This window comes from Pocillopora verrucosa, chromosome 3, assembly GCF_036669915.1.
Source record: "Pocillopora verrucosa isolate sample1 chromosome 3, ASM3666991v2, whole genome shotgun sequence".
In the NCBI taxonomy this organism is placed as follows: Eukaryota; Metazoa; Cnidaria; class Anthozoa; order Scleractinia; family Pocilloporidae; genus Pocillopora; species Pocillopora verrucosa.
In genome coordinates, this window is record NC_089314.1 from 21,719,568 (window position 1) to 21,738,297 (window position 18,730).

At 38.4% G+C, this 18,730-nt stretch overlaps 3 protein-coding genes across 3 annotated transcripts in view; all 3 read left to right on the forward strand.

Moving 5' to 3' along the window:
* The first annotated feature begins 2,591 nt into the window (after window positions 1-2,591).
* LOC131771119 (trichohyalin-like) overlaps window positions 2,592-18,730 on the forward strand; it is a 46,704-nt gene continuing 30,565 nt past the window's right edge. The window contains exons 1-2 of the mRNA XM_066163588.1: window positions 2,592-2,729; window positions 2,822-2,893. Of these exons, the coding sequence (XP_066019685.1) occupies window positions 2,637-2,729; window positions 2,822-2,893 (165 nt within the window). The 5' untranslated portion in view covers window positions 2,592-2,636. The remainder of the gene's footprint in view (window positions 2,730-2,821; window positions 2,894-18,730) is intronic.
* Window positions 3,236-9,228, forward strand: LOC136280017 (probable serine/threonine-protein kinase DDB_G0281745). Its single transcript, XM_066164604.1, has 8 exons — window positions 3,236-3,268; window positions 3,390-3,473; window positions 3,950-4,087; window positions 5,068-5,173; window positions 5,842-6,058; window positions 6,247-6,256; window positions 6,593-7,516; window positions 7,808-9,228. The coding sequence occupies exons 1-8, from the start codon at window positions 3,236-3,238 to the stop codon at window positions 8,012-8,014; spliced, it is 1,719 nt and encodes a 572-aa protein (XP_066020701.1). The 3' UTR covers window positions 8,015-9,228.
* On the forward strand, window positions 14,822-16,439 carry LOC131771018 (golgin subfamily A member 6-like protein 22). Its single transcript, XM_066164611.1, has 2 exons — window positions 14,822-14,933; window positions 15,217-16,439. Exons 1-2 carry the CDS (start codon window positions 14,822-14,824, stop codon window positions 16,437-16,439), a joined length of 1,335 nt encoding a protein of 444 aa, XP_066020708.1.

Below are 18,730 nucleotides of genomic sequence, written 5' to 3' on the forward strand. Positions count from 1 at the left end.
AAAGGTTACATACATGTGGTGAGGACAGGCGTGGTTACGAAAGTGTGGCATGGAAGATACTTTCGTAGATGTGTCACGTGTTTCATTTAATGAAAGCACCATTACCAAATCAAAGCGGAATTCTAACGCTATCAGGATGGCTACCTGAAACGTTGATTATCATTCAACTTAAAATAGAACGGTGCCAATTAAAATGACTCATTTCAACACTTATCATATGCTACAAGGAACGAACAAATGTTTCTTAACTTTCTATCGTTAATTTACAGATGGTAATTAGCATGACACAATGGACTTGTATTGTAAAACAAATCGACAAGGACATTTTATTCGATATGCAAATTTGACAGCGCTAGTAGACTGCTGCTGATAATTTTTTTTCCTCCAAACAATGCAGCTCAGAGTAAGGTTTCAGTCCCAAAGAACAAAATCTTAATTCTTGATTATCGAAAGACTATTACCTTAGGGTAATTTAGTAATCTCAACTGAGTTGATAACTTAAATTGGCCACGGGTTTCAATGCTGACGTTTCGAGCGTTAGCCCTTCATCAGAGCTATCACTATTACCTCATCTAATACCTCATCCTCTCATAAAAACTGATCAATTTCTCGATTTTGAATAATGACTAACCGTTCAAAAAAAAGAACTAGGTTCCCTATGATACGTAAGTTGTCACTTTGTTTAACGAGAAATCCTCTCGTGTCGTTCACATGTGCTTTTTGAGTCAATTTTGAAACACGGATACAAAAAACCCTCCTTGACTGCGGTAGGGCTTAACTGCGCATGCTCATTTTTCAGGTACATTTTGCATGCACCTTTTGACTGCGACCTACATGTAGAGGCTTCGCTGCTTGTCATGCAACTTCCTGTTTTCTACGTCGAACCAAAAACCTTTTAGTTATCCAATATATAGATTGACACCGAGCTGTTTTTAAGTGAGTTTATTTATAAATAAACAGTTCTTAACTACAGTGAAACGAATGGCTTCTACTTGGAGCGAGAGAGCACCACTGTTGAAACAACCAGAAAGCAAGGTGCAGTACAGCTCACGAATACGTTAACCGAAAAACGCGAATTATTGGCGATTTATTGTTTTAAAGAATAAGCTACAATTCCATATCACTAAAATACTACACGGCTACCAACGACAAGCAAACTTGTTCGTTGCAATTGCCGTTCGAACCGACCTTCCCAAAATGCTATTACCAATGCGACTTCGTAATCGGAATAAATGAGTGACTTATCATTTTCCAAAGGAATTCATTTGTCAAGGAATTCATTTGTCAAGCTATTTCTCACTTCGTATATAGAAACATCCGTCGCAACGGCTTGGGAATCTGTTCAAAATAAATCTATCCTCAGTGTATTGTAATTCGGTAGAATCAGCTAAGGCGCCCATTTGTAACAAGTTGTCGCGTTCTGAATGCAAACCCACGCACGAATGCTTATTTCATAGCTTTTATCATCGGTGAACATACTGTTCTCACAAACTGGTTCATTCATCTCGCCATTCATACAAAAACTGATAAGTGCTACTCGCTTAATTTAATAGTGTTGTGTTACAGTATAATGATTACCTGTCACGACTACGTCTTGCTCTGACTCGTGTGCATATTTTTTAAGAGAAACTGGATTCGCTTTTTGTTCCGATATTTGTCGAATCATCGATCAATGTTCACCAAATTGCTCGAAAAAATGGAGTGGAAAAATTAACTACAGGATAGATGTAGTTCAAGTTTGCTTGAGACTTGCCGGCGCGTTCAATGAAACTGTTACATTCCGGTGCGTGAACACTGAAGCAGGCGCACCTAAACTCACCGAAGATGGTTGAGGTAGGTTTGCAGTTTCGAAGAAATCATCACCTGCGATTCAAACACCAAATTGTTTAAATTCCGCTGCATAAACATATAAGGGAGCGCCGATTGCAGTAAATAAATTGAGAAGCATATTAGTGAGTATTTATTTCATTACTCGCTCAATGAAACTCGTGTTACGATGCCTCGAGTAACTGACATTTTCCTTCCCAGTGTGTGTAACGTGTCTGTTAATAAAGTTCAGTTAGCCTTTGGCAATGAAAGAGAGAGAGTCTCTTTGTGTCTGAATGATGACACTACTTGTCCAGTCCATTTCATGGGGCAGTACAAGTAAAAATATCTCTTCCAAGTTGATGTCCTTAGTTTTGTAGCTATGCTCTGATTAAACGTTTAACAGAGGAAATAGTATCATGACTATCATCGATACTATGATTAATCATGGTGGAAATTGGAAACAAGTTCTTGGAAATCTAGAGGGAAAACCTGAGACATGGTTGGGTATTTCACTTGTTGACTTGGTTAAAGGGATGAATCCAGGAAGGTAAAACTGTTGCTTAAGGGATAGGGATTTAATATTACTGATTGAATAAAACTGAAACTCAAATACAGTACTTTGTATTAGACTAACTGTATACCCATTTCCCGTAAAACTTTAAGGCAGTCTTATGTCTAAAGGCCATGATGGGTTCATGGTTGTGTGTGAGACAATTTGCACACAACTTAAAGGCAAATTTACTTAGTTTGTGCTTAATGGCATTAATCCAAGGCGTTCTTACTTTTCTTGTTGTGCATTGGATTACAATTAAAGTTTACACATATTGATGCTTCTGGTGATAAATTTGAATTATTTTTTTTCATTTCTTGTTATCAAGGAAATGGGAACCAGTGGAGAAGGAACCAAATTTCAGTGCAAGGTCTGATTTCGTCAATTTATGAGTCTAATTCCCCCTTTTCCTTAATTTTTTGAAATAGTTTTGACACTGTTTTCTTTACTTTTAATTCAAAGCTTGTGGGGATAACAGATGTCATTAGCCCAGAGGGTGTAGATATGTGTGCTGAAGCTTTTGGGAAATTAAAGGTGCAGTGTACCTGTTCATGAGTCATGTTAATTCATGAACTTGATCATGAATCAAAGCTCAAATTGATTTTTTGCCACAATGGCAATTATAAGTGGTGTTATATCCTAAAACATGACAATTATAGGCTGTGTTATTCCTTGAACATGCCAACATAAAACTGCCTGAGTTGCATTATTATAACCTACCAGTAAGTACTAAAAACTTCTCAGTGTACTTACCACAGGCAAGTCTGCCAATATGACAAATTGATACTGCCTATAGTTGATCATGAAAGCTTGTCATAAACTGCCATTCATTCAGCCCAATTTGGTACCAAGCCTCTTCTCTACTGCCTTACCCCAATGCACAGCAACATCTTTTCACTTTTCCCTCTGGTAACATAATAATCTTCTCAGTCCTGGAATGCCAGCAAGTAATAATGTGTGTGGTTTTCATTATTATTATTATTATTATTATTATAATTATTATTATTTTTAATATTTAAACTGGGCTCAGGCAAAGAAAAAGTGGCGGCACAAGGAGAGGGTGACACTGACTATTAGTTGGGAAGGTATCAGGATAGAAGATGAGACTACTCAAGTAAGTGTGCAACTCAGATATTGGAAAAAAGATTTTTTTTCCAGAAGATTAGGAAATCAGAATGCCAAGTAAAACTATGCAGTATATTTCTATCTATACATCTTATACACTATTTTATATTATATTTTTTTATCAAAAAAAAAAAAAGAAATAAGTTAACTCTTAAATGCCATCCAAATATTGTTTTCATTTTTTTCATCTAATCACTAAAGAATATTTTCAAGGGGCAATATATAGTTCAAATGTTTTGTTACATGTTACATTACATTTTCTTTATCAATTTACCCAATGACTTATCCATTCATTTACTTATTTATTCATTTATCCACTCAAGTCAAAAATAGCTAAAGAGTACTGAATAAAGGAGGGGGTGAACAGCAGAAGGGAAAGATAAAATAAAATCTCCAGGTGCCCCTTCTATCTCGGTGCTTTTTTTGTGTTTTTTCAGATTTTACTGATTTATTTATTTTGTTTAGAAAGTGCAGCATACGCACCCTGTCAAGAGAATATTATTTGTGACTCCTGACCCAGATGATAAGAAAATATTTGGTTATGTTTGCAGTCAGCCTGATTGTTCCACTGGATATGAATTGTATGCCCTGAAGTCAGAAAATGTAAGAGGAACTAAAGAAATTATTTGCTTTGTTAAATGAAATACAGGAAATGCTAAATTGCTAATTGTAGGAGACATGATGCATGGTCCTGGTTTGAGACATGTCTTGTTTGCCATGTTTTGTTACTAATGGGATCTGATGTCTCACACTCGCAATACCTCTCTCTGTTAAGGAACATATGGAGCTATTAGAAAACTGCTAAAGAATGAACTTAGCATTAATCCTTACCCTGGTTGAATTCACATTCAAACAGGGTAAGGATGCATGCAGTGCCTCTGGTTATGTCATATGCTCATGAAAGTGGAATGAGCATCTGGCCATGGATCAAGCTCCAGAAGCAAGGGCCATGAGCTTGACAGCAAACTCATCTTATAACCAGTAGCTAATAGTTGGTCTCAGCTATACATATGTCATCACCCTTTATAAGGAAAAGGTATGCAAGTCTACTTTCTACTGTTCAAAGAGATACACAAGGGAATGTATTTTATATCAAATTAAGGCAATACAAATGGACATACAAATTAATCCTGAGTCATCCAAAAATGAACTGATCTCCTTTTCCTACATTCTCTTTTCTGTATGACATTTGGATTAAATTTTTTAGCCATTCAAGGGAATTTCTAAGTTAGCAAAAAAATGTTTTAAAAATTGAGCTCCCCAAAAATTTCCTGTTTCAGTTAATTTATTGTATGTGTTTTTGTGCCTCTGTGAGAGTAGCATTTCCTGTTGAAAGAAATCATTGAGGAGGAACATTTTTGTCAGGGAGCTATGCAAATTGTATCTTGTTCAAGAGGAAAAATACCTTAAATCTACTTTACAATAGTGCACTTTGATTTGAAGGCTTGCAAGACTCAGCTGCAAATTTTTAGTCTCCAATTCATATATGCAAATAAAAATTGTCATAATATTTAATCTCAATTATTTCCCATAAGCACTTGCAAGTATTAATTATTCTAAGCATGTGTTATTAGTTCTTTCAGGCAAAGATCATAATCGATGCCATTACTGTACTTTTGGTGGAATCAGTAAATCTTAGACGAAGGACTGGATCAGCAAAGAAGCAGGTTCCCAGCAATTCATCAAATGGTACTGACTGCAGACCATTGATTTTGTTGAATGATTATAATTACTGTAAGAAGACTGTTCCACAAAAGGAAGCGTTTTGAAATAACTCGTATGTACTGGTCCCAACTTTATATTTTTATTTTAAAGCTACCATGGTGTGTTCATGAGAAAGTAAATTTGTTATTGACTGACAATGACTGATAAGTTAAGGGAATTCCACTCTTCCAACGATCTTACTGATCATTACTTTCTCTTTTGAAGAATGAAGTGATTATTAGGCAAGTACTCCACTCGACTTAGCTCAGAAAGTCCTGCCTCATTTGCATCTGAGTGACGTCATCTGTATCATAATCACTAGTGGTTAAGTGTAATTTTTTTTCCAATGAAGAACTCCACTCTTTTCTACTTTTCCGGTCTGCTCTCCTTAGCTTGTAACACGAACTAAACGTGCGAGAGATTTCCGTTATCTTACTGTCGTAAACTATACCTTTTCGTTAGAGGAAAGTACGCCTGATTAACAACTCGTGTCTCTACTATGTGGAACTTTTTTCAAAAATGGTAAACTAGTGAGCAGCACTGCACGAGCTACAATAGGAATAACTTGCTTCTTGTTGTAATTCGCACTCTTGTCACAACTTTGCACTCGTATTACAGAAGTAAAAGAAACTCTGTCGATTTTTTTTCGCTAGAGAACCAGACCGAGCAGGAACAGCTCAGGGAAGAAGTTAATCAGTTGCAAGAGAAGGAAGGGATGAATGGCGAGGTTGGCGAGCTAGAAGAACAGCTGGCAAGAAGAGACCAGGAAAAGAATGAACTAGAAAGGAACCTTTCAACAGCTCAGCAGATATTACGTGACAATCAGGCTCAAAGATCACTAGAAATGGATTGTCAAGAAGCACACTTCTAGTGGCAACTGGGGATGCAAAAACTGGGGGAGAAAGCTAAGGGAGATGAAACTTTACGAGAACAATTTGAGGAAATGGAACGAAGGTTGAGGGAAGAAATAACTGAAAAAGATGCGAGACAAGTAGTTTTGTGTGAACAGATCACAGAAAAGGACCAGCAGTTGACGGAGATGATATAACAATTGACAGTGACAGAGAAGCGAGAAGAAGATCTTAAGACGCAGATAAGGAATGTAGAAGAACAGCTGAGAGAGAATGAGAATTTACGAACGAACCTGAGAGATGTAGAGAAACGATTAACGCAGAACGAGGCACAAGAAGAAAATTTACGATCAGGCCTAGAGCAGATGGAGCAAAGGATGAGAGAAGAATTAACACAAAAGAAAACGAGAGAAACTCAGTTGCGCAAACAGCTTAGAGAAAAAAACCATCAAAAGGAAACTTTACTAAGACAAATTAGGGAGATGGAACAACGATCGAGAGAGGTTACAGCGCAGAATGAGATGAGAGAAAATGAGTTTCGTGAGCAAATCAGAGAGAGAGAGAGCAAGAACTGAGGGAGATGGCACATCAGTTGATTGAGAAGGAGCAAAAACAGAAGGACTTACGCACACAAACGGAACAACGGCTGAGAGAAGAAATGATAGAAGAAGCTACTAGGCTAGGTGAACAGCTTAGAGAAAGGGATCAACAAATAGAAAACTTTCAGATGCAGTTGCAAGGGCTACGTGAACAACTCAGAGAAAAGGAGCAGCATTTAGCAAACGCTCGAACGCAGGTGGAGGAGCAAGAACTACTCAGGACAGATTTCCAGCACCAACTTGGAGTAATTGTAGCAGAAAATGCAAATCTCCGACAACAGGTTGTTAACCTCGATAATCACACCGGATTACAGCCCCATGATTGGGTAATTTCCCGGGATGATATTCAGTTTAGTGATAAAAGCCTAGGAGTTGGAGGGTGGGGTGAGGTTTTTGAGGGCAGGTACTGTGGCTGTTCTGTTGCCGTTAAGCGAATCCATGAGGCAATTAACTCGCCTCACAACCAGAGTTTGTTCAAGAGAGAAATTGATATTGCTTCAAGATGCCGACACCCTTGCTTGCTGCAGTTTATCGGAGCGACTAATGACGAGGAAATTCCATTGTTTGTTACTGAGCTAATGGAATCAAATTTGCGCGAGCTACTGGGACAACGACCTCTTTCCTGTGAGGAAATCACCGTAATTTCGCTCGATGTGGCTCGAGCGTTGAACTACCTCCACCAAAAGAAACCTTTTCCTATTTTTCACCGCGATGTTAGTAGCGGCAATGTGTTGCTATGGCGACGGGGTGACCAATGGCGAGGCAAAGTGTCAGATTATGGTTCTGCTAAGTTTGAGGAACAGTGCATGTCAATTGGCCCAGGATGTTTCGCCTACAGTGCACCTGAAGTGCAGATACCAGCAAAGCAGACAGCAAAGGTGAGAAAATAAGCTTACAGAATTTCCTTGGAGATATTTTTTCAAAACACGAACCCTTTACAATTAAGGATTAAACAGTACTTGTGTAACTCAGTCTTGAGTCGTGTGCTCGGTCAACGCAAAACGGCAAAGAGTGCACGGTCTACACAAACGGCAGTGTGCTCAGTCTGCACAAACGGCAAAGTGTGCTCGGTCCACACAAACGGCAAATTGTGCTCGGTCTACACAACGGCAAAAAGCTTGTGAAAACAGCGATCTTATTTCATTGTCTCTTCTTGTCCTGCTGTTTAGATTGATGTCTACAGTTTCGGTGTTCTCCTCTGTGAAATGTGCATTCAGACATTCCCAGATTATCAAAACCGTGAACTTCAAATCGCTCAGATGACAAACCAGGTATTGCAAGACCTCGTCCGCCGATGTGTGCGGTATGATCCCACTGAAAGACCAGACATGACAGAGATTATCAGTACATTGGAAGAGTTCAATAAAACGTTGTAAGTTTGTCGGGGCATGTTTTTTTAAACCATTACCGGTGTTCTTTTTTTTTAAGAATATTAAAGATTAAGAGTTAATCTGAGAAAAATGTTATTCGCTACGAGTCGCTTGCAGTGCCTATGGAGGGTCACGAATTGCACAAAAATAGGCTTTATATGCACTTAGAGACAATTATCAAGTTTATGGACGAAGATAGAGCAAGAATTAAGAAAAAACTTCGAAATTCAACAACATTTATTCGCACATACAGCTGTGATAAGTGTTTAGTTATAAAAGTATATAAACAAATCTTACAGTGTTAAAATCAAATGATGTTGTCCTCGATTCTTTGAATTATCCAAGAGTCCATTCATACTCAGTTAGTACAGTGTACGCGTTGGCTTTATAAAGAAATGCATAAATTTTTATCATAAGCATAGAATATTTGATTGTCACCGAGTAAACTAATTTCCCCATGTGCATAAATGTAGCCAATAACTATCCAGCTACAGAGCAGTTATATTAGGCTGTGACATGCAATCCCAGAGTCTCAATCTGCAAAACACGACGGGTGAAAACGAAAAACCCTAGGGGAAAAAACTTATTAAGGAATTTTTTCCGTATAATGGTGTTAATCAATCCATTAATTTTTAATTTAAAAACCCCGATAGACAACGGGAAATCAGTTGCGGACTGATGGTTGGAGTAGCTTTTTAGTTACAGGCAGAACTTTAAAAAGAAAATTCTTTGTATCTTAAAGGCTGAACGGTTTATGGCTCATTCAGCACAGAAACGTCTAAGTTTTTTTATTGGGTACAAATCAGTATTGTTCAAGTGTAAGCACATTTAGACCCAAAGTAATACTCTACGTGTCTTTTTGTTGGATTGATTTCAAAATAGTACCAATAACCGGGTTGAGAATGGTTCGTCCCAGTCTTGGATTTGTTCCCTCCCATATAAATGTTAAGATAAAATTTGTTGACACTTACTCGTTGATTTGTATTTGAGCTATCTGCAATTTATGGTGGTTTGAAAGCTGGTAACGTTACCGCGGAACCCTGTTTTTGTCTTGGTACTTCAGTTCAATTACATATGCTCATCATCAACTGATACAGGGTGGTGCAACTGAATCATTAGTTAAGAGTCATTAGGAGAATTAAGAGTCAGTATTCATTTATAACATTGTAATATACCTGTACGTGTTATGGTGATGAAAAAATATATCCAATAGATCTTAATTTGCCCACCAACAATTGTTTTTCTTTTTGTACCATCTGCTCGTTCGTTACTCTTGATCTTACTTGGATGCGTTTTTCCAAGATTCTCATGCAAAAGAGTTTCCAGCGGGGTGCAAAGAAAATTGTGTACTCATATGAGTAAACTTTTACATAAAAATGTCTGAACTCCATCATCAGGGAGGAGGAACAGAACTCCCTGAGCTTCGCAATTTGCGTTTCAATGCTCCACCAATGAGAGTTCAGCGGTGAGAGAGAAAAACCACTAATATAGGTAAGGATGCTACAAGCGTTTTGCTTCCCTCTAGGATGATGCGCAATGCCGGAAAAATTGTGTGTGAAAAGAATAAGAAAGCGAAGGGCATATGTTTAGCTAAATTTTCTAATGAAAAAAGATGTTACTCGTTTTGTGACGAGAATGGGACTGGAAAACAATCTGCTTTCCTCGTGGAATGGGGTGCTTCACTCGAAAGAGTTTTCTGTTTAGGATAAGCCAAGGGTCAAAAACATCTCACGAGTTAAGGTTCAGAGTTTATTGAGTGTCTCAATAGTATAAAGAACCTTGTAGCAACAGCAGACGTGCATAGCCCAAGTTTTGGGGCTGTGATTGACTCTTTTACACCCAAGATCTCAATAGTAATTCTCCTTACTATCTGCCGTACAATTCTTATGACGTTAGTTTGGAGAATTTGGTCTTGGATCAACTAATAATCCCCAGATTGATATTTGTGTTTATTCTCATCAATTTTCTGCATGATATTGTATCGATATTGTAAGGAGCAATTCTGTCTTGGTCACTCATGGGAGTTACAGGATCAAAAGCCCCGCGTTGAAATTCGTCCTTCAGCAGTTTAGGAATTTATCAGCCTCAGTGTCGGGATAAATTTTGGTCACGCTGGGTAGCCGATTTATTTTCTAAAACGTATATCCAATATTATTCATTATTGACGAATTTTGATTTTGAAGCTCTAGCAAAGGTGACGACACGATAGAAAAAGGAATAAAGTGCTCATACTATACGTAAACAGAAAATGGAAGAGTTGTAGGAGGGTTGAACTTGCTGAGTGTGTCAGGTCTGGAGACAAATATGAAGAACTCGAGAAACATACCACGTCTTAAACTAATCAATCAAAAGACTTTTTTCTTCATCAAAACTTATGACGAATGCGCAGAGAACCCTCTACTGACTGTCATGAAAGTCACCAGTTAGTCTTGTGAATGTGATCTTTTATCAATCAATTTTTGATACCCTGCCCAAAGCCCATTTAGTTTGATCCTTCACTGACTCCTTGCCTTGGCTTAACATCTTCGTTGAAAATAAGTAATATACAAAAGTTAACCCAGAAGATTAGGTAGGGGACAACTTGTTTTATTTCGGGAGCAAATAAATTTATTTGGAATAGTGCTTGCCAAAAATGTGCACCTCCCGACAACAACATTAGCACTTTAAGTCCATAAAGGCTCTTGGATTCACGCAACTATTAGTTCATCATAAGTGCAGCATTTTTTAATGGCTGCGTTACTTTGTATATACTTTATGTTACGGTCCATGGGCGGAAAATCCCTTACAACAATGAGTCACGAAATCTGTGCGGACACAGCACGAACATAAATTAGTGTTAACTTTCTTTGTCGCTGAGATAGCTGTACTCGTTCACTTGGACGGTTGAAAATAATAGCAGTCATAGCAAGAGTCAAAGCTGAGGTCAATTTGACACCAAGCACAGTTTCTATGTGTTTCATCAAAGGTAAATTTATACCGTTAAAACACTTCAGTAAATAACAATAATTGTGTCGTAAAGGTCAAAGTTGTTTGACGTAGCTCTTTCGAACTGTCACGCTTATTTTGGGCATAGCAGTTATTTACGAAGTTATAGAAGAGTCTCCATCGTTTTTTCTGAGAAAAGTCGTATCTGACACTTTTCATGAGTTTCTTATCTTCCTCATCCCGATTCAGCCAACTAAGTGAAACAACGACGTAGCAAGTAAAGAAGAAGAACCTTATTTCCGTTTCTCAGAGGAGCTAATTTCGCTTTCACATCGCACGACCAGACCAATAAAAAAATTTCTCCGCAAGGTACAGGATGGAAATCGACAATGTTCAGAAGGAGAAACCCCGACATAAACACTCTGAGTACTACATTGTCCGCTTTGATCCAATTTAGAAGCTGATGCAGGGAGAGTTATTGAAAGCTTTATCAAGCTCATACGATTTTACAGTGGAAACATTTGTCCCTGTCTACCAAGTCTACCAAGGAGAGCATAAAACGCGGATAATAGAGTGTCCCACCACCAACGAAGCATTTATCAGATTCTCAAATTAAGATGCTAGTTTACTTTTGTCTTGCACTTCACCTGAATCAAGGAATCAAGTACTTAGTCGGCAAGGAATGGCATGTGAACTGTGCATGTGGCATGTGTGGAAGATCTGGGTACGTGACTACTGTACATGTACGTAACTTTCAAAATGCACAATTCCCCCCTAATCTCATACCCAGATCTTACTGTGTAGCTATTATTGTAATCCCTTGGCCATGAAAGGTCTGGGTACGAGACTACAATCCCCCTTCTTTGGAATGTTTTGTTTTATAAATGCTGATGTCCTGTTTCCGAATAAATTAACTCACCCATTCATGCACAGACTGTATTTTGATATATCACCAATTTTACTTAACGTTTTTTATGAGCTTCCCGTTATGTCGCTAAGGAAAGTGAAAGCGGCGGCTGTTAAATGAAGTCAGGCTCATAAGACCCAACCATGACCATGTATATTTTGTTGGTTCGTCAATGTGCACTCTTCTGTGTTTACAGTGGACAGGTAATAGAAAGCTACCTGGTTAAAGAGTTTTAATGCATTTTAAGGATTTGGCATAGGCGAGAGCTCTCATTAGCTTAACCCTTAAACCCTCAAGATCTGATTGTTAATTCTCCTCACCGGCTGCTATACATTCTCCATTAAACTGGCTACAACAAATTTTAACAAACCAATTATCAAAGTTCAAATGCCCCAGGGCTTACCTGGGAAGGAGGGATGTTGACGCTTCAAATGGATAGAGGCATTAAATCTTATTAATTTCTGATTTCTTTCAGCAGATTGAATTGAATTTGGTCATTATCCTCCAATACGTTTTACTGTTTGATCGCCAATTTATAACCCTCTTAAATAAACCTTGAAACCCTATCTTTTGTTAGTGTTATTATGTATATGGTCTAATTGGGGTACACCACGAGCCAGTGGAAGGATATGACGTGGCGTAGGGGTAAAATAAGTTCTCACCACCTAACTCTTTATAATTGAATAATTAGAGATTTTTCAAGCACCAACCCTATCGTGGTTAAAACTGTTTAATAATATCATTATTTTCAATCTATGTAGTCGTTTCCTCCAGATTTAATTAATATATATAATATGGAGGATGGTTTGAAATTCAGTCAGATTTAGCGGCTTATCGATTGTAACTTGATTGAGCTTTTGTTTTCAAGGCATTACCTTACCCCACCCCCGCTGAGAGCAGTACATGCGGTTCTATAGTAAACAGCCGTTAAGGGACTCGATTCGGTGACCTTTTCAGTGAATATTTATCTCTATTAATATGAATCTGGACATCGATAACTGAGAGGCCTGGACTGGGTACAGGCGGGGTGCATGTTGGTATTTTAATTTTTCTTTAAGATTGAAAAATTTGTTCAGCATATAAGTCCTAAGACTTGGGTAGAGCCAATGGCTATTCACCACGCTAATGCGTTTTAATTGCGAAATTACTTTAGTATTACTGCTTAGGTATCTGTGCACGTGTTATTAATAATCTAGCAAGCAAGCAAGCAAGGAACAAGTTTATTTGTAGCTTTAAGAAAAAGTTTTAGTTTCCCTCCAACCCACACTATAGACAGTTTTGATTGTATCTTAATCTCATTCGTGTTTGTAATTTATTCTTGATTACTGGACCGTTGGTTTAGTGTATTCGTCCAATATCTTTTATGTTATAGTCTACTGAGTGTGTTATTTACGTAGGATATATACATTTAATTAACTGTCTGGTCCCAAAACAAGCCTCTGCCTGTTGTGGTGTTTAGTTTCACCTTAACCTGAGGCATATTTTATGCCTCTCTAGAGTTTTCTAAAAACGGGCCTCTTACTCATAATGCAAAGCTATTGTTGTTCACGACACGGTGTTGCCGTCTGAGATTGGTCGATTTTTCGGTTCAAGCGACATATGTGCCGTTATTTATTTATTACCGCCTTCCTCACTGAATGGACGTCAGTTCCTGACTACGAGATATCTTAGCAAGGTAACGCACACTTTTAGCTACTAAATTTTTTGGTTTAGTCCCATGACTGATTTTTTTCCATTACAGAAACTTTCAGTGTCAGAAGTACTGTGGTTTTACGCATGGCAACAGATTGTGACGAGATTTTGCACTTTCACTTGCTGCGAATCGATTGTCAACTACGTGTGCATTTCATTGTTTTAGACAACTCAACATTGTGCAAGCAAAGCACAGCGTGTTTTGGGAGAGAAGTGATTCTGTTGTTTCTGGCATTTTCAGGTGGATCAGGGATACCGGTGTAATCATTGAAGAAGATATGGATGAAGCAAGCACTCGAGGTTATTAAACATGGACCCTGCTTCTGGGGGCCTCTCGCTATCTACAATCACAAGTTCGAAACGGTAGTCGAAAAATTCGAAGATTTATTCTTAGCAGTTATCTTCTTTCAGATTACCTTAACCACAGATATATTATTGCCCTTATTTCCGTAAATTGTTTAGTATTTTAATGATATAGAACCATAAACAATTCAACCTGGAGCACTCACATGAAATAGATTCTTCGCAACAGATATAATAAACTCTATGTGTCGGACACAAAGAAAACAACTTATGCAGGTCACTGACATATCCAACGAACCAAGCAAAACAATCGAATCGTCGAAGCTGACAAACCATAACTGACTTGCGCCGCGTCAGTTTTACAACCATTACGAAATAACTACTGATAAATCAGTCAGTACCTATTAACCAAACTGATATCCCTTGACCGGCAAACATCTCCTTACGTGAAAATGATGATAAAATCTGCCCAGGTTGTCAAAACTTCAGGCAAAAACACCAGTTCCTTTGAGGGCTACCCCCAATTGGACGGTCAGACCTCACAACCGTCTGCTGTCGAACACCAGGAGTATAAGGCCCTTTACTCAGTGTTGGCGAGCTTTTCGGTGGCGGTTTGTTGTGGTAGCGAATTGAGCGGATACCGTTCTGATATCAGCCTTACAATTTAATTGTCTTGTTATTTCCTACAATTAAAACAGGCCTTATTGTATTTTGTCATTTACCTAAGTATGAAGTGTTTAAACTGGTCCAATTGTTCTTGAAGTTAAAAATGTAAGAATGACTGAGTATCTCATATGATTCTCTGATTTCTATATCTATCCTGAAATTGTCTCCCGTATAGCTGAGTAGGTTTCCTGGTGACTTTGTGATATTCTGGTAAAAGTAATTACGGTTATAAAATTCCTTTTTGAACTCCGAATAGGACGAAAGATTCAGCCGAGGTAGATGTGGAAATAGAAATGAAAGACAGCCATTCTAATATTAAGATGATTTTACCGTGGTTATTCCTGTGGAATCTAGAGAGAGAGTCTGACGCTGGACCTGAAGAGCCTGAAACGCCGGAAGAGGACGAGAGTTCTGAGGAATTCGATTCATCAGGTAGGGAATACTAGTCTTTTAAACATAAAGCCAATTGTGCTGGGTGAGCCGTAGAATTATCCATGTATGAGACACAGGCACAAAACTTAGTCATCAACGATTGAGCAACAATAGATAAAAGCTCTCATTATCAAGGAAAAAATCACTGTTCTACCGAAAGACATTTTGTTTTTGTTTTTCCCACGTCAAGTACATATACCACTACTTCGCTACCCTGGGAGTTCATTTGTTCTTCTACTGAGGATGCTTATGGCTAATTACCTGTCATGTTACCCTTTTAAAGCACTTCAAGATAGTGAAAAACAGCAAGAGACTGCACTTCAACAAACGCAAGTTGCCGAAGAGGACTACCAGGAAGACTTTTCCATTACAGCTGTTAGATTCCACGACAGAGAGAAAGAGGAAGAGCGACAAGAAGAGAACTTTTCTTCAGGTTTAAGTGACACTGAACAGAGGTTAAGAGAGGAACTTACAAGAACAGAAATTAGAGTAGTTTTGTTAAGCAATCAGCTCTCAAGAAAGCATCAGGAAGCGGAAAACTTTCAGAGACAAGTTCAGAAGATGAAGCAACAGTTGACAATGAGAGGAGATCGAAAAGAGAATTTTCGAACACAACAGGATAGGGAGCAAAGATTGCGAGCGGAATTAAACGAAAAAGAAACGACAGAAATTCTGCTACGAAAACAGCTCAGAGGAAAGAATTGTCAAGAAGCAAGCCTCCGGCGGCGACTGGGGATGCAAAAGCGACAACTGGAGGGGAAAGCTAAGGGTGATGAAACTTTACGAGAACAATTTAAAGAAATGGAACGAAGGTTGAGGGAAGAAATAACTGAGAAAGATGCGAGACAAGTAGTTTTGTGTGAACAGATCACAGAAAAGCACCAGCAGCCAACGGAGATGATACAACAATTGACAGTGACAGAGGAGCGAGAAGAAGATCTTAAGACGCAGGTAAGGAATGTAGAAGAACAGCTGAGAGAGAATGAGGATCGAGTTGAGAATTTACGAACGAACCTGAAAGATGTTGAGCAACGATTAACGCAGAAAGAGACACAAAAAGAAAATTTACGATCAGACCTAGAGCAGATGGAGCAAAGGATGAAGGAAGAATTAACACAAAAGGAAACGAGAGAAACTGAGTTGCGCAAACAGCTTAGAGAAAGGGAGGAGCAGGCTGTGGACTGTCAGAGACATTTGAGCGGGATGGAACAGCAATTGTCAGAAAAAAACCATCAAAAGGAAACTTTACTAAGACAAATTAGGGAGATGGAACAACGATCGAGAGAGGTTACAACGGAGAATGAGATGAGAGAAAATGAGTTTCGTGAACTAATCAGAGAGAGAGAGCAAGAACTGAGGGAGACGGCGCATCAGTTGATTGAGAAGGAGCATAAAGAGGAGAACTTACGCGCGCAAATAGGGGTGCACTTAATGGAACAACGGCTGAGAGAAGAAATGATAGAAGAAGCTACAAGGCTAGGTGAACAGCTTAGAGAAAGGGATTAAGAAATAGGAAACTTTCAGATACCGTTGCAAGAGTTACGTGAACAACTCAGAGAAAATGATCAGCATTTAGCAACCCTTTAGCAATCAAATTTGCGCGAGCTACTCAGACGACGACGTCTTTCCCGTAAGGAAATCACCGTAATTTCGCTCGATGTGGCTCAGTCTACAAAAACGGCAAAGTGTGCTCGGTCTAAACAAACCTTACAAATCTTACAGTGTCAACATAAGTGATGTTGTCCTCGACTCTTTGAATTAACCAAGAGTTCATTCATACTCTGTTAGGTGCATTGTACGCGTTGGCTCTATAAAGAAATGTATACATTTTTATCATTACCTTAGAACATTTGATTGTCACCGAGTAAACTAATTTCTCCCTGTGCATAAATGTAGGCGATAACTATCCAGCTACAGAGCAGTTATATTAGGCTGTAACATGCAACCCCAGAGTCTCAATCCGCAAAACACGACGAGTGAAAACAAAAAGAAACTTAGGGGAAAGAACTTATTCAGGAATTTTGTGAAAGCATATTTGGACCCAAAGCAATACTCTACTTGTCTTTTTGTTGGATTGATTTCAAAATAGTACCAATAACCAGGTTCAGAATGGTTCGTCCCAGTCTTGGATTTGTTCCCTCCCACCTAATATTAAGATAAAATTTATTGACACCTGGTCGTTGATTTTTATTTGAGCTATCTGCAATTTTTGGTGGTTTGAAAGCTGGTACCGCTACCGCGGAACCCTCTCTTTGTCTAGATACTTCAGTTCAATTACATACAAGTGAATCATTAGTTAAAAGTCATAAGGAGAATTAAGAGTCAGTATTCCATGATAACGATTTATATATCTGTACATGTTCTGCTAATTAAAAAAATGTCCAATAGATCTTAATTTGCCCACCAGCAAAGTTTTTTCTTTTTGTACCATCTGCTTGTTCATTACTCTTTGTCTTAATTGGATGCGTTTTCCCAAGGTTCTTATGTAAACGAGTTTTTCGCGGGGTGCAAAGAAAACTGTGTACTCAGATGAGTAAACTTTTACATATAAATTACTGAACTCTATTTTCAGAGAGGAGGAACAGAACTCCTGAGCTTTGCAATTTGCGTTTCAATGCTCCACTAATGAGAGTTCAGCGGTGAGATAGAAAAACCATTAGTATAGGTTAGGATGCGACAAGCGTTTTGCTTCCCTCTAGGATGATGCGCAATGCCGCAAACATTGTGTGAGTGAAAAGGATAAGAAAGCGAGGGGCATATGTTTAGTTAATTTGTCTAATGAGGAAAGATGTTACTCGTTTTGTCACGAGAATGGAACTGTAAAACCATCTGCTTTCCTCGTGGAATGGGTTGCTTCACTTGAAAGGGTTTCCTGTTTCGTGCTTAGGGTAAACCAAGGGTCCAAAATATCTTACGAGTTAAGGTCCAGAAAATTATTCCTTGAGTGTCTCAATGGTATAAAGGAACTTGTAGCAACAGCGGACTTGCATAGCACAAGTTTTGAGACTGTGATTAACCCTTTCACTCCCAAGATCTCGATGGTAATTCTCCTTACTGTCTGCCGTACAATTCTTGTGATGTTATTTTGGTGAATTTGGTCTTAGATCAACTAATAATCCACAGATTGATATCTGTGTTTATTCTCATCACTTGTCTGCATGATATTGTATTGATATTGTGAGGAGAAATTCTGTCTTGGTCACACATGGGAGTTTAAAAGTAGCTGATTTATTGTCTAAAACGTATATCCAATATTATTCATTTTTGACGAATTTTGATTTTTAAACTATGGCAAAGGTGACGGCACGATAGAAAAAGGAATAAAGTGCTCATACTTTACGTAAAAAGAAAATAAGAGAGTTGTAGGAGTGTTGAACTTGCTGAGTGTGTCAGGTCTGGAGACAAATATGAAGAACGCGAGAAACATACCACGTCTTGAACCGATCACTTAAGACTTTTTTTCTTCATCAAAACTTATGACGAATGCGCAGAGAACCCTCTACTGGCTGTCATGAAAGTCACCAGTTAGTCTTGTGAATGTGATCTTTTATCAATCAATTTTTGATTCTATGCCCAAAGCCCATTTAGTTTGATCCTTCACTGACTCCTTTCCTTGGCTTAACATCTTCGTTGAAAATAAGTAGTATACAAAAGTTAACCTAGAAGATTGGGTAGGAGACAACTTGTTTTATTTCGGGAGCATATAAATTTATTTGAAATTGTGCTTTCCAAAAGACATGTGCACCTCCCGAAAACAACACCAAGCTACACTAGCACTGTTAGTCCATAAAGGCTTG